The sequence below is a fragment of the Tachypleus tridentatus genome, chromosome 7 (genome assembly GCF_004210375.1).
Source record: "Tachypleus tridentatus isolate NWPU-2018 chromosome 7, ASM421037v1, whole genome shotgun sequence".
Taxonomy (NCBI): domain Eukaryota; kingdom Metazoa; phylum Arthropoda; class Merostomata; order Xiphosura; family Limulidae; genus Tachypleus; species Tachypleus tridentatus.
In genome coordinates this window covers 151,068,520-151,082,044 of record NC_134831.1, presented here as the reverse complement: position 1 = coordinate 151,082,044, position 13,525 = coordinate 151,068,520, and the positions used below count along the sequence as shown (strand labels likewise).

Sequence of the window (13,525 nt, the reverse complement as noted above, 5' to 3'; positions counted from 1 at the left end):
AGGTTTGTTTGTTTGTTTTTCAATCAATACACTTCTTTACAATTAAATTCTGAAAATCTCTTATTACGATGCTAACTCACCTGTTGAAGCTTCTATAAATAAAAGTATCGAAGAGTAAGAAAGAATAATGGCGTCAGGAACAATAACTGGTTGTGTAGGTAAGTATACCGTTATAACCTTGTTTATTATTGTTTGCCACGTTTATCTGCCACTTTTACAGATTTTTTCCTCTCTGTTTTCGAGAAAAATTGCCATTGTGCTAAGATGCTGATGTAGAACAAGCAATTACAAATAAAACTGGTTGGAGTGAACTTGCAGTCCAAACCAAATTTTTCTTTAAGTTTAAAAACGTGAAGATTCTGATTTTTATCAAAATGTAAACAAAAAAGCGTCACGCGGTTTTCGCAAGGAAAACAGTACACGTAACACATAACCAGCTTCGGAATGTCATGACCCTATGTTAAAGCTAGTTATACATTGTAAAGTGCCACACACTATTAGGTGCTTCTGAATTATTCAAGGTTTTCAGATATGTGTAAGGTTACGGGAAATGATAAAAGACTATCTTAATCCTATCATCTTGTTAGATGTTTAGCTGAGAGGTCTATACAGAGAGTAAATCATCTGCCTGCTAAGACTGTCAGTTGTGACTGAAATTGCCATCCTACACAGTTTCATTTGGTTATACAAAAACAAGCTCCTAAAATATCTAATGCTTAATCGAAAGGAAGTGATCTTCCTTTGAAGAAAATCTACGGTTTCAGCCTTGTTCAGAAATTCTTCAAAGTACAAAAGAAAACGTGGAAGGGTTAAGATCAACCATGTCTATGATATTAAATATGTTAAAGCTGTACTATACCAAAGCAGGGCCCGGCATGGCCAGGTGGTTAAGGCACTCGACTCGTAACTTGAGGGTCGCGGGTTCGAATCCCCGTCCCACCAAACATGCTTTCAGCCGTGGGGGCGTTATAAAGTTACATTAAATCCCACTGTTTGTTGATGAAAAAGCAGTCCAAGAGTTGGCGGTGGGTGATGACGACTAGTTGCCTTCCCTCTAGTTTTACATTGCTAAATTAGGGACGGCTAACGCAGATAGCCCTCATGTAGCTTTGCGCGAAATTCAAATACAAACAAACCAAAAGTAGTGCTAGAAATAAAGAATTTAAACTAGTAATATTGAGTTTGTGGAACCCACATGTTGCATGGCAACCATCATTAACATCTGCTTACGAATATAAAGCGACCCAGTAGCAATTTTATTAACCCCTTCAAGGACTAAGTATCTTGCCAAATAGGTGGAGGGAAAAGAGAACACACTCACCCAATATATAATTGTTCTTCACCATGAAGTACAGGGTGTTCGGAAAGTCACTGTGCACTTATATATTTAACAGACATGCTTCAATATAGAATACAGGAGGTAAAAATGAATGACAAATATAAACAATGTTGAAAGTGACCCCCGTTGGCATCAATACAGGCTTGGATCCTTCTTATTTTGTTTCTAAACACCGCTATCAGTTGCTGGCTTGAAATAGACTGAATAAAGTATGTTTACAAAACTGCACAGTGACTTTCCGAACACCCTGTGTAATCGACAAAAAAGGAATACACTTCGTGATTTACTTATGAGACAAAAAGGGAACTGCTCCCTTGCAGCTTCTTAGTTCAAAGAGCTAGACGGGCCTGCTGAGGACCTCTTCTAATACATTCCAGGTGGACACAGTCTCATTTAGAGAAGAGGCTACAGAATGTATTACAAGGACTTAATCTTACATGAGGGCAGTAGAAGAAAAAGATAGAGGAGAACTATATAAAGCGGTTACAAAAATATTAACCACATACGTAGATCTTGAGAACAAGCAGCAAAATCGACCAAAATCCCATTCATGCCTCATGGGACGTCTATCAACCAACGATAAGTTTAAAGAGCTAGTCCTCCAAAACAAGGACGTAAAGCCTGATAGCCTCTTTGTCTCCGTGATTTTTTTACTTTGCTTTTTTGTTAACAGCAGTGATCTACACTTTGATCGATGTTTGCTTTATCGCATTTTTTTCCAGTTCGTTATAGTACCTTTATTGAGGTGGTCACTTGTGATGAGTAAGTTTCCTACTGTTGTCTGTGTAATAAAGAAAACGCTTACATTTGATCTGCATTTATGTTTTATATTGATTGATAGATATCATATTTGAAGAGTTATGTGTTATAAATATTGTTATGTTCCTCCTGCGGGATATACACCAAAATTTATAAATTTACTTGAGAGTTTATAATTCACATATTCATTGAGATTATAAAGAAATATTAAGAGTTAGAGTTGTCAAAAGAAATCGAAGTATAGTTACGTCCAGTCTTTAGTTCCTTTATGTCGATTAAAAAGTTTGATTTTGAAAGCAAGTGTAGCTTTGTTTGGTTGATAGACTGAAGCAGACAAGTAGAAAACCAAGTGCTTGTATTGTTTTTCCTGACGTTTATTATGTTTTCATAGAAGTTTCTACCCATCCATTTGACCAGTCACAAACACAAAACTATCTTATGAAGCAAGAAACAACTATCCTTCCTTAAAATTCCCTGGTGTGTCAGGAGTTAGTCTATGCTCAGTTCTAGAGTTCGATTCCTCGCAGTGGAGAAAGCGCAGATAACCGATTGTGTTGCTTTGCGCTAAAACAAACAAAATTTTCCTAAAAACACACCATGAGGTTATGGAATAGACGAATGTGTATATTTCACGTAGATACAAATTTAAAATGAATGATCTGCGTTCTTAAAATAGTGAAGTGGTTTCTAAATTAAATATTTAGTAATTGCAATCGAGGGCTGCTATAGTCATTGAAAGCGTATTGGCTGCAACAGTTTGACGTCTGAGATTTATATATTTGAAGTCAATACCACACTGAATACACGATTACTGTTCTTCTTCTGCCAGCTAATGACTGTTAAGTCACAATGGTTATAATATTTTAGAATATAATGTGTACTGTTCTTTAACGTACGAAAATACTCGGAAATCAGACAACTTTCCATCACCAAGCAGAGAAACAGGAAATTACTCATTATTAAACTATGTGCAGGACACGTGACCCCTTTTAGCATTCTACTATACCGGAAATAATTGGTTTGTTTAATAAATGTTACGTGTCGAGCACGTGCTTTGGATAACCACAAACTGGTATAATCGTTTACTATATCTCTCTATCTATTATAATAACTAAATGGATTCAAATTCTTTGAAAACGTCACTAAACGTTCCTTTAAGCTCTTAATGTAATTGAAGCGAAGATTCCAGTCTTAAGCGCCTAATGCTGTAATTGAAACGAAGACTTTGTCCTTATGCACGTAATGCTGTGATTGAAATGAAGACTCCGTCCTTATGCGCGTAATGCTGTGATTGAAATGAAGACTCCGTCCTTATGCGCGTAATGCTGTGATTGATACGAAGATTCCGTACTTAAGTACCTAACGTTACTCGAACAAGAATTCAGTCTCTAAGCGCCTAATGCTAAAATTAAAACGAGAATTTCATATTTAAACATTTTCTTATTTTACCTGAAATATAGTATCGTTCATGAATGCTGGTAAACAATTTGTTCAGAAGCTTGACAAAAAACAACATTCAAACTCGATGTCACGTGATTAAACCGAACCTTGAAACGTGCTACCATTCTCTTTACGCTACAGCAGTTTTATTATAAAACTAGCCATACATTGTTACACTCTTCCCCGATCCTATACCTGGATATATTATACAGAACGAATATAAAACAAGATCGAAAAGAAGAAAAAAATCTGAAAGAAGGGTTTCCCACTAGAGGTCGCCAACAACATATTCAGTTTTCTCCCCATATTATTCCATCGACTGTTACTAGGGCCATTTTGAAACTCATGAGACACGTGACATTGAAAGCACGGAAATGTGACGCTTCGCAGCTATTTCTGCTAAATCAGAAATAATTTTGCACAAAAGTTCTTTATAATCATTGTAAATACGGCAAAAAAGAACTTTGCGTTAAACTGATAAACAAAAAGGAAACAGTGTTATATGTATATTCAATTTTTTTTGTTTAGTGTTTCCGTACGGACGCAAGTAACAAAGTAATGACGTTTAAGAATGATACTCTTGTAACGAAAATCGGTAGCGTGTTTTATTTAGCCTACTGGTACAGTTAACAATTGATCCATATATATATAATCATTTTCAAACGCAACTTGCAGCCCTTGTTTCTCCCCTATCTATCTATCTATATATAGTGAAATTAAAGAATTACATCCAAATGAGGCTAAATGAATAAACAAAATCATGAGGAAAGACTGCGTTAAAAACAGCAAATCCTCACCTCTAATTAATTATGGTATAACCATAAATTTTTAAGCCATAAACAAAACGCATTAACATGAAACAATATACGCTGCATACTTTTAAAAAATATCCTAAGGTAGAACCTACAACATGGGATTATAAAATTTATCTAGGTTTTGCAGGTTACTGCGCAAGTAGGACTCATACAGCAGTGGGGATACACCGTCTATCAGTCTTAACCTCCAATTCGCTAGTCTCACATAAGGAGATTAAAAATTAAAGGAACGAGATGTTGGTGCTGAAGCCCATAACGTCCCACGTCTATGTGGGTCCTACTTCCGCAGCCACCTCCAAAACTTAGTACACATTTTATAATCCTACGTTGTAGCTTGTACCCTAGGATCTTTTTTTCTAGAAATATGCAGCGTATTTTAGTTCATGTTAATGTATTTTGTTTATGGCTTAAAAATGGGTGGTTATAATATGTATATATATCGACTAAGTTAACTCGGATGACAAATACAATTTCAAATATTAGAATCATAAATACATCCCTTGTTGACTCGAGATTCTTGTAATGTATTTCAACAACGAGTGAATAAAAACAAGTTATTACTCATCATTATGAGTAATACGCATTCTTCAACTAGTTGGGATTTTGTGGTTAGACCAATTAATGTACTCTTTACAACCAGTTTTGTGAAATTCACGAAGTTTTTGGTGTAGGTACCCGAGGCTTAACAAAAACCCAAAATCAAAAAGAATGAGTTTCCTTTACGTTATTTCGGGACTAGGATGAATTTTATGTTAAAAAACAACAACAACTAAGTAAACTTGATACTTTACCGACATTTACCATTTGTCTAAAAGTTAAATGTTATGTAACACAAGACAATTATATCTACATGTTTTTACAAGTTTGTTTTTTAAGAGAAGATAATGTTTTATATTAATTTTAAGTTATGTACTGTATACATACATAAATATTTTTAGAAATGTAAGTTTTCTTCAGGTGAGCCAGTTTTACTGCTGGTAGTAAATAACTAGTAGAAGTTAAAGACCTAAATGGAGTCGACTTAAAAGCATTCGAAACATTCATGTTTGAGTAGCTGGGAAAATTTACATCTTGTCAACTGAAAATCTTTGATAAACAACATTGTGTTCACCTACTTTCGTGTGTGTACACCTTCGAGCCTCTTGGACTGTTCGACAAGACGGAAGGGTAACTTTAATGCTTGTCTGCTTCATTTTCAATACTTGATTTTGGGTTCTTGTACAATGACATGCGTGTGTGTTTTCTTATTGCAAAGCCACATCGGGTTATCTGCTGAGTGCACCAGAGGGAATCGAATCCCTGATTTTAGCGTTGTAAATCTGTATACTTATCGCTGTACCGGGGGGGGGGGAAGAGACCAATGACACGTACTTTGTGTGGTTCATATTTGTTTCTCTTTCACTGATACAGTACTATTAGCCCTATTCTTATAGATAACACTTTCACATGCAAAATCTTCTGATTAATTTATAAAATAATGTAATATATTTACAAAGTACTGCTGTCGCACTTCAGTTTAGCGAGTTCAATGTATACAAGTTGAACAAATGACTTGGATTATTAGTGTTCTCATGATGATTGACGACCTCGTTGGTTGATAGTTCAACCTCTATAAATATTTTATAGTACTGGTTAATATGTATTTAGGTTACACCTACGTGTAGTTACACGCAACAGGTGTACGTCATCCCACTTACCCAAACCCGTTTGCTGACAAACGAATTATGAATTAGGTAACAATATTTAAATATTATTCAAAAAAATTTTCGTATTCACGTGCTCCCCATAACATGTACGTTTAGAATTATTATTAACAAAGTCTCTCTCTCTCTCTCTCTCTCTCTCTCTCTATATATATATATATATATATATATAGTATTATTACGAAAGTATTATTGTAACTTTACGAAAACAAGTACTTAAATTATATATGACAATAAATAGATCAGTAATACTTGTAGTAACAGTAAGAAGGACCGATCTTCGTTTCAACTGTTAGTGAAGTTGGATCCGTCTGGCTGAACAAGTTATTTCCTCGAAAGGGGGCCAAAGACCACCTGAAAGGGTCACCTGTTTTAACCAGTAGTGTGTTGTCCGTCAGGCAGTAAGTAGGCATTAAAATAACGTCACATAAGGGACGCCTCACTTTCAATTAGTACTGTCTTGACGTCAGTAAAACGTGAGCATGCCATGAATCACTAGAAGAATTATGGCCTCTGCGGGCTACAACAAAGCATGACATATGAACTTCAAAAGGAAGAAAAAATATTTGTTACTTTAATTTTGGTTTTATTTACCTTTGAAACAGAAAAGTTTCTGGTACCCTGCGGAAGTATATCTCGTTAGTACGGTGTATGGTTTCACCGTACATCTAGTTAGTAAGGTGTATATTTATAGTGTTCACAGCGCATGCATTCAAAACAATAAGTATGAGCAGTTTCTACCTTAAATGTCAGGTCTGTAAGAGAGAAGATGGGTTTAACATCCTATAAAACCCTTTACAAGTTTTATTTATACACCTGAGTATATATTTAGGTTATTTTAAATATCAGGCTTAAATACTTTTGGCGTTTCGTTGCCAAACCATGCTTCAGAGAAAATGTAAATACTGTAATTAATATGTAGAAAATACTACATGATAAATAAACTTAAAGTGCAACCATTATCAATAAAACAGAGCAAACGAAAGAAACAATAACAGATATTGCAAAATACACAATTAACGTAAAATAAATATGGCGGTGAAATTTCTTAAAAGGAAGCAAGAAAACTTGTTGTACTGCCGGGCTTCCCTGTGGATGTCTGTATGTGTCATAATTTGTTTAAATTCTCCACGTTTTATGATCAATTATGTCACTTTAAACATCACAAAAAGTGTATTTTTTTTAACAATATGTAAACATCCGAAGTATAGGAAAACAACTAATGATTTTAAAATAAACTGATCTGCAACAGTCCTGACTGATTATACGATAAACTAATCCCATTTTTTAATATCTCAAATTACACAAATGTCAATTTTTATTGACTTTGACTGACTTAAATCCTGTCGTAATCAAGTGGAAACTCTTTATGGATTTGATCACTTAACACTTGAAGTATCATTAACGTTTACGAAATGGATGAGGTTAAGTAATATTGTTCTAGCACCGACTGGATCACGTGCCTCCTACTTTACAGTAATGAGGTGTCCTTATAAGATAACCAGACCAAAATTACTTCCAAAAAGTATGATCTACTTTGACTAAATCAATTTGCTCTGGTTTACATGCTATAAAATTAATATCTCGGATATTCTGAGAGATATTTTCAAGCCAATTTATAACGTACGTCATTTTCTAAGGTTCACAGCGGGAAAGGATTTAACTGTGGTGTAAACGTCACGGGTTTATTAACAACTATTATCAGGACAAGTTTTAATATATTTGGCCACTATACACTTAAATGTGCTTCTCTACCTGCCACTAGATTGGTCTCAATGTTAGTAATTTATACAAAACAACGAGCAGGCGCAAAGCCAGTTCTGTACGAGACAATCATAAAGCCAGTTCTGTACGAGACAATCATCCTTATCGATTTCACCATGGGAACGGACCACGTTCTACTTGAGGCGACGTGACGTAGTCATTTTGAAGCAGCTCTTTGCGAAACTGACATCGAAATAAAAGAAAAAAACAACAACACAGACGTTATATTTATAGACTGTGGAACTAGACACACGTGGTACCTTTACTTATTTACTGTTTATACAAATATCCTTTTACAGGTTCAAGTCATGGATTTTTGTTTCGGTTTATAACAAGCTTATTTTTATCACAAGCATTAAGTTTCACATATCATTTATAACTACATTTTTTTTTATTAAAGTGTTTTCTTATTATTTGAATATTTGCGTTCAATGAAAATCACTAAAACTCCTTGATGTCACAAATATACTTCTACTTTAGGAAATATGTACACTTTCAATAAAGATGGAGAAGGACAAACATACGCGAACATTTTTACAATACTTCAGATGTTCCTTTTACTTCTACACGAATCATATGTTTTCTACACGCGCACATCTGTTTTCGTTTAGTTACCAAATGACAAGAGCTACGTCATCCCATGATTCACGTGACCGGAACTAAATTTTGGTGAATGGAAATGTTTGTAACTAGTTAAAATGCCTGACCTTGGTATACTTCTAGTAATCTCTCTTCACTCAACCGGATATACTGCAATAACAGAAATGTGATCTGTAAAATATTCACAGTCATTTCTCGCATTAAACTTGAAAGAAATTTGCATGCATTAAAATTGTGTCAAGATTGAGCAAAAAGTGCGTTCAATTATTCTCTTTTCATTAATTTCTAAGTGAAAATATTGTTCAAAATATAATTAAACAAAACGTTTTCAGGAAGTATTTTTCAGCAGAAAAACCATGCACACACTCACACAGACACACGCACATACGTATTGTTACTGAACTAATAATTAAATATACACTACTTCGGATTACACAGAAAGAGCTATTGTTAACTAAGAAACAACATACTATTAACATGTTACACATGTGCCAGTTTCTCTAGCTGCTGCTCTTGATTGATCAGATCGTGTTCAATTATGACATCAAAGTGAAACACGTTACAACACAGTTTTATTAATCTTTTTCTTAATTAATCAATCATCCATCAAGTCGAGTACAATGGCTAAAAGTAAACTTGGCTTGAGTTAATATTACCCCCTTTAAAGTTTAAATTACTTTTGTTTTATGTAATCTTCAGTTTTTGTTTTAATTAATTTTTTCCTTTACTTTGACAGCGGATTTCTACAAATTCATGGATTAATTATGAACGATTTTACGGGTGATTTCTTTGATTTTCTTCTTTACATTACCTTAATAGTCTTTTTTTTTTTTTCTTTCAAAATCACGTACGATCAGATCTATCTATCTTCGAAGAACCTTCAAGTTCTTTTTCACTTTTTTCGAATCAGAGCATCTCAATGTATACCACAAATCTGAACAGAGTTGCAGCACCTCTCCACTGCAAGAAAAATCACTACCACCAGTAAGTAACACCTTAAGTTAGGTTGACAACAAAGAAAACCTACCCTCTTTCCACTTCAATCACGAAGTTTTTGACTGTCTTAATATTTCTCATGGAACATATACATAAAATTTGGAGAACAATATTTATTTCTTAAAATAAAGTTTACCGAAATAAAAACTAACAAAAATCAGTAATTCCAAAGACCTACTGAACAACTGAGAAATTTACAGTTGCTCAAACATGTATTAACATTTCTTTTCAAAATAACATTATAAACCCAGCTTGGGTTTACGAAATAGCACTTGATACTGATGTAGTAATGGATACTCAGGAGAAGATATCGAACCCAATAGCGGACTTCAAAATCTGCCTTTCCAAAGTTTATATCACGCATATAAAGAACTGCATTAAGCCATACCAGAAATGAAAATCGAAACGCTTCATGATATCGAACTTTGAAGTCTAAGATAAATGCATCTTAATTACACGCACGTGCTGCTCGGCTACCACATTTTCATCCTTATTAGGGAATACTTTAGGCACAAGAGTGTCTGTCTGGATGGAAAGAGATTACGTAAAAATTAACATGCTATAGAAGGAATTTAAAGCATTTTCAAATAAACAAAAAATGTCCTAATTTAATTCATAATATAAAGAACGAAACGTTAAAAAAACGAGGAAGAAATAAAATTGTGAAATATTTAAAACAAGCACAATTAATTTAAATATACTGAAAAGTTGTTAAACAAATACAATGTTTTAATTAATGTCCAAATATTAGAGGGCGTTAACTTTTAGAATATTAACGCCCTGTACTGCCGAAGTAGAAAAGAAAAAAACAAGCTTCCTCAGATCTACACATAATTTTATCTCTTAAGATTTAAAGTATTGTTTTTACCTCAATTTTACTAACGGTGCGACCAAAGCATTACCTCTTAACTAACTAGTCCCTTTATTAAATGAAGTTCCAGTTGAACATCTTTGACACAGAGGCTGTTTAAAATTACTAATTTTAATCAAGAAATGAACAGTTAGATGGTAAGCTCATCTGACTACCAATGGTCTCGAGTTATTGGAAGAAAGAAGTGCCGTATGTTATTCAAATGGGTGATAAAGTATCATAAACCATGAATACATAAATACAAATTAGATAAGGAATCCCTTGACAATTCCGTGCATATTCGTATACGAACAAGTATTGTATGGAATTATCAAAGGATTATTTTTCTAATTTGTACACACGTATTAATGGCTTGTAATACTTTAACACTCTCACAATAAAATCCTGTTTTCACAAGTTCTTAGGCAAGCAGTTTAACAAGTGAAATGAATTTTATCTGTTACTTTATAGGGATATTTGCATAAGTGCCCATTATATTCTAGAAAAGACTAAAAGTTGCTACACAGGATAGGCGTAGCCGAGTAGATAGTGTTTTCGGGTTGTGATTCCAAGGGTTCGGCAACAAAATACACTCCGCAATTTGTGTGACACAAAAGATACCTAACAGCAATGGTTATTGTTACCAGACACCTCCTCATAATTTATCAGTTGAAAATTAAAGACGGCTAAGCGCAGACAGCTATTGTGTAGACTCGGACGGAAATATTAAAACAGACAAACAATTTGTTATAAAACAAGCAAATACTCGAGAAAGCTATAGCCTTGTTTCTCGAAAATATGAAGACTGCTGCATTTCATTGTTTTCGCACTTTTAACACGGCACTTTAAAGCGCCAAATTGCTCTCTGCTGACGTCTACTAACACAGACACAGTCACGCCGCCACGTGTTTTTCAAGTGCAGTAATGAATTTATTTTCTACAAAAGCTATGTACTAAGCTAAGGAACAAATCAATAATGGTGAAATAAGATTCAATAACATGATGCTTTCCATATTTAACTGACTGATTAAAAAGGCATAAATACGCCTGTTTGAGAGCTAAAGTCCTATATCTGTAGATATATAAGTAGGTGGCACCACTTTGACACATTAGTTCAGAAAATATTTTACGCGGTGATAACGTATTTTACACCAACACAAATTTTAATTTCAAGCTATTCCAGACACAAAAAGAAAAGGTTCTATTTTCAAAATTCCAAAGTGAAACTTTCCATAAAAGTAAACCATTTTCATGAAAATATTTAAAAAAAAAATACAGCTATTTCGAATTCCTATTATTATACTTAAGCTTTTACTTTCCAACGCATTTTTTGGATGCAGTGGAAAGTAAAAGCTTTCTTCCATGGAACACTCAATTTGTAAGGTCGTTGGACTATTCACATCATACTCTTTACTAAATACTAACTAAATTTTATACGGGCATGTATTATAAACTTAAACAAATACTTCATAATGAGTTTACTAATGCAGCTACATTCTTCAAGGATTTGCTGCTTGGAAAGCATCGCAAACAAATCAAGTTTATCGGGAGCACAAAGTAAAATGAGAACTTACTAGGTTGCACAAAGGCCGAGGGCCGACCTTGGAGGCCGACGTTAGTGTTAGGGCAGCCGCCGAAGACGAAGAAATCATTTTTAGACTGATTAGTCTTACTATTAGTGTTATCTCGTCACTATCACACTTGCTCGACAAATTTGTCTTCACTGGAAACTGTGTATTTTAACAATAGCCATGAAACAACTGCGACTATGTTATACATAGTTCATGAAGTCTTTCGAGGTCACTGGTTGAATATCTTCATTTCTCTACGCAACGATCCGCAAAATCTTTCTTAAAAAAAAACAACAAACAAGGCTGCATCAATTGATAGTACAAGTACTACTACTACTAGTATTACTAGAACTTGCAAGTGACAGTTTAGGCATGTTCATACAAGGGTAAGAATAGTAATCTCCAATAAAATTGAAAGCGAAAAGTCAGAGTCATTTCAAGATGCTCAAGAGATTTGATTCACTCCCCTCGGCGCGAAACACTTTCTAAATTCCTTCCAAATTCCAGTTTAGTAAAGCTGCAGCCATGAGCCATCCGTCCACACAGCGTCACTACCAACGAGTAGCACTGTTGCTAAAGCCCGTGTTTTCTTCTATCACGTGACAACTAGGGTAGCCCATTTACACAGATAGGGGAAAACAAATAATTCAGAAGTGGAAGGAATAACTTGTACTGTATAGAAAAAAATGAGCGCAACGCTACAAGAATAAAGTAGCTGGAAATTATCCTGGGTCTAATGTTGTGCTCTACTTTAAGTAATTCTATCCTAACAATAATTGGAAAAAAATGTACAAGCATAACAACATGCTCTTATACATACACGTATATTCGTAGACACAAACATGTATTATGGCTCATGCAGGAAAATCATTTAAGATTTAATTTCGAAAGACGAATCCTTGCGGTGGTCCAGAGGCTTTGCGACCTCTGAAATTTCTTGCATTTTTCTAAACTAAAAATACAGTAATATGTGGCACTGGATTGTTCTGCAGTTTTACAGTATACACAGTAAACACATTAAACTAGTACTTCACTCTCACGTTTTCCTTATCTTCTGGAGAGGTTCAATTGACACTTTTTTTCACCCCTAAATTGGCGCCCCTATCTTAAGTTGTATCCAGAATTAACTTTGTCCTAGTTGTTAACCATATGTTCAATAAAGGAGAGGGCAGATTTAGACTTCTTGTTACACCGAAATTATTATTATACAAATAACAGGATTCGAGGTGATAATGGCGTTACATGCCGTTGCCTGAAAAGTATGTGCACCACGCTACAACGACCTCTGAAAAGGTATGACAGTTTATTAGCAGCCTGGTTGTTTTACATATGTGTAAAATATGCTTGTATGTATTTTATTGTAATAACACATTTCTCCCACACATGAAATTAGAATAAATATCTTAAATAAGTTGATATAAAACTAGTGTACACAGTTCACTGGTTTGTAGAGTGTTATGCATTACAAGTTATTACGAACGAGGCTCCGATTTATTACGTTACGTATGTTAACGTATTACTGTTTCAAATAACCGAACATTTGCATTTGGAAGTTAATAAAATGTTAATATGTATCAAAGTTATGTTATCTGCCAACAAGATTGATACACACAATTTCCTTATTTAACACAAATATGTTTTAATATTCGAATATAAAAATAATATAATTTATAATAACGGTTACTACT

The 13,525-nt window shown here is 34.3% G+C and overlaps 2 protein-coding genes across 2 annotated transcripts in view; one reads left to right on the top strand and one right to left on the bottom strand.

Moving 5' to 3' along the window:
- Positions 1–12,410, bottom strand: part of LOC143256908 (breast cancer anti-estrogen resistance protein 1-like) — a 45,002-nt gene extending 32,592 nt beyond the window's left edge. Inside the window, 1 exon segment of the mRNA XM_076514752.1 lies at positions 11,841–12,410. Within this exon segment, the coding sequence (XP_076370867.1) occupies positions 11,841–11,918 (78 nt within the window). The 5' untranslated portion in view covers positions 11,919–12,410.
- A 654-nt stretch (positions 12,411–13,064) lies between these two features.
- Positions 13,065–13,525, top strand: part of LOC143256910 (hepatic sodium/bile acid cotransporter-like) — a 72,568-nt gene continuing 72,107 nt past the window's right edge. The window contains exon 1 of the mRNA XM_076514754.1: positions 13,065–13,130. Coding sequence (XP_076370869.1) covers positions 13,080–13,130 — 51 coding nt within the window. The 5' untranslated portion in view covers positions 13,065–13,079. The remainder of the gene's footprint in view (positions 13,131–13,525) is intronic.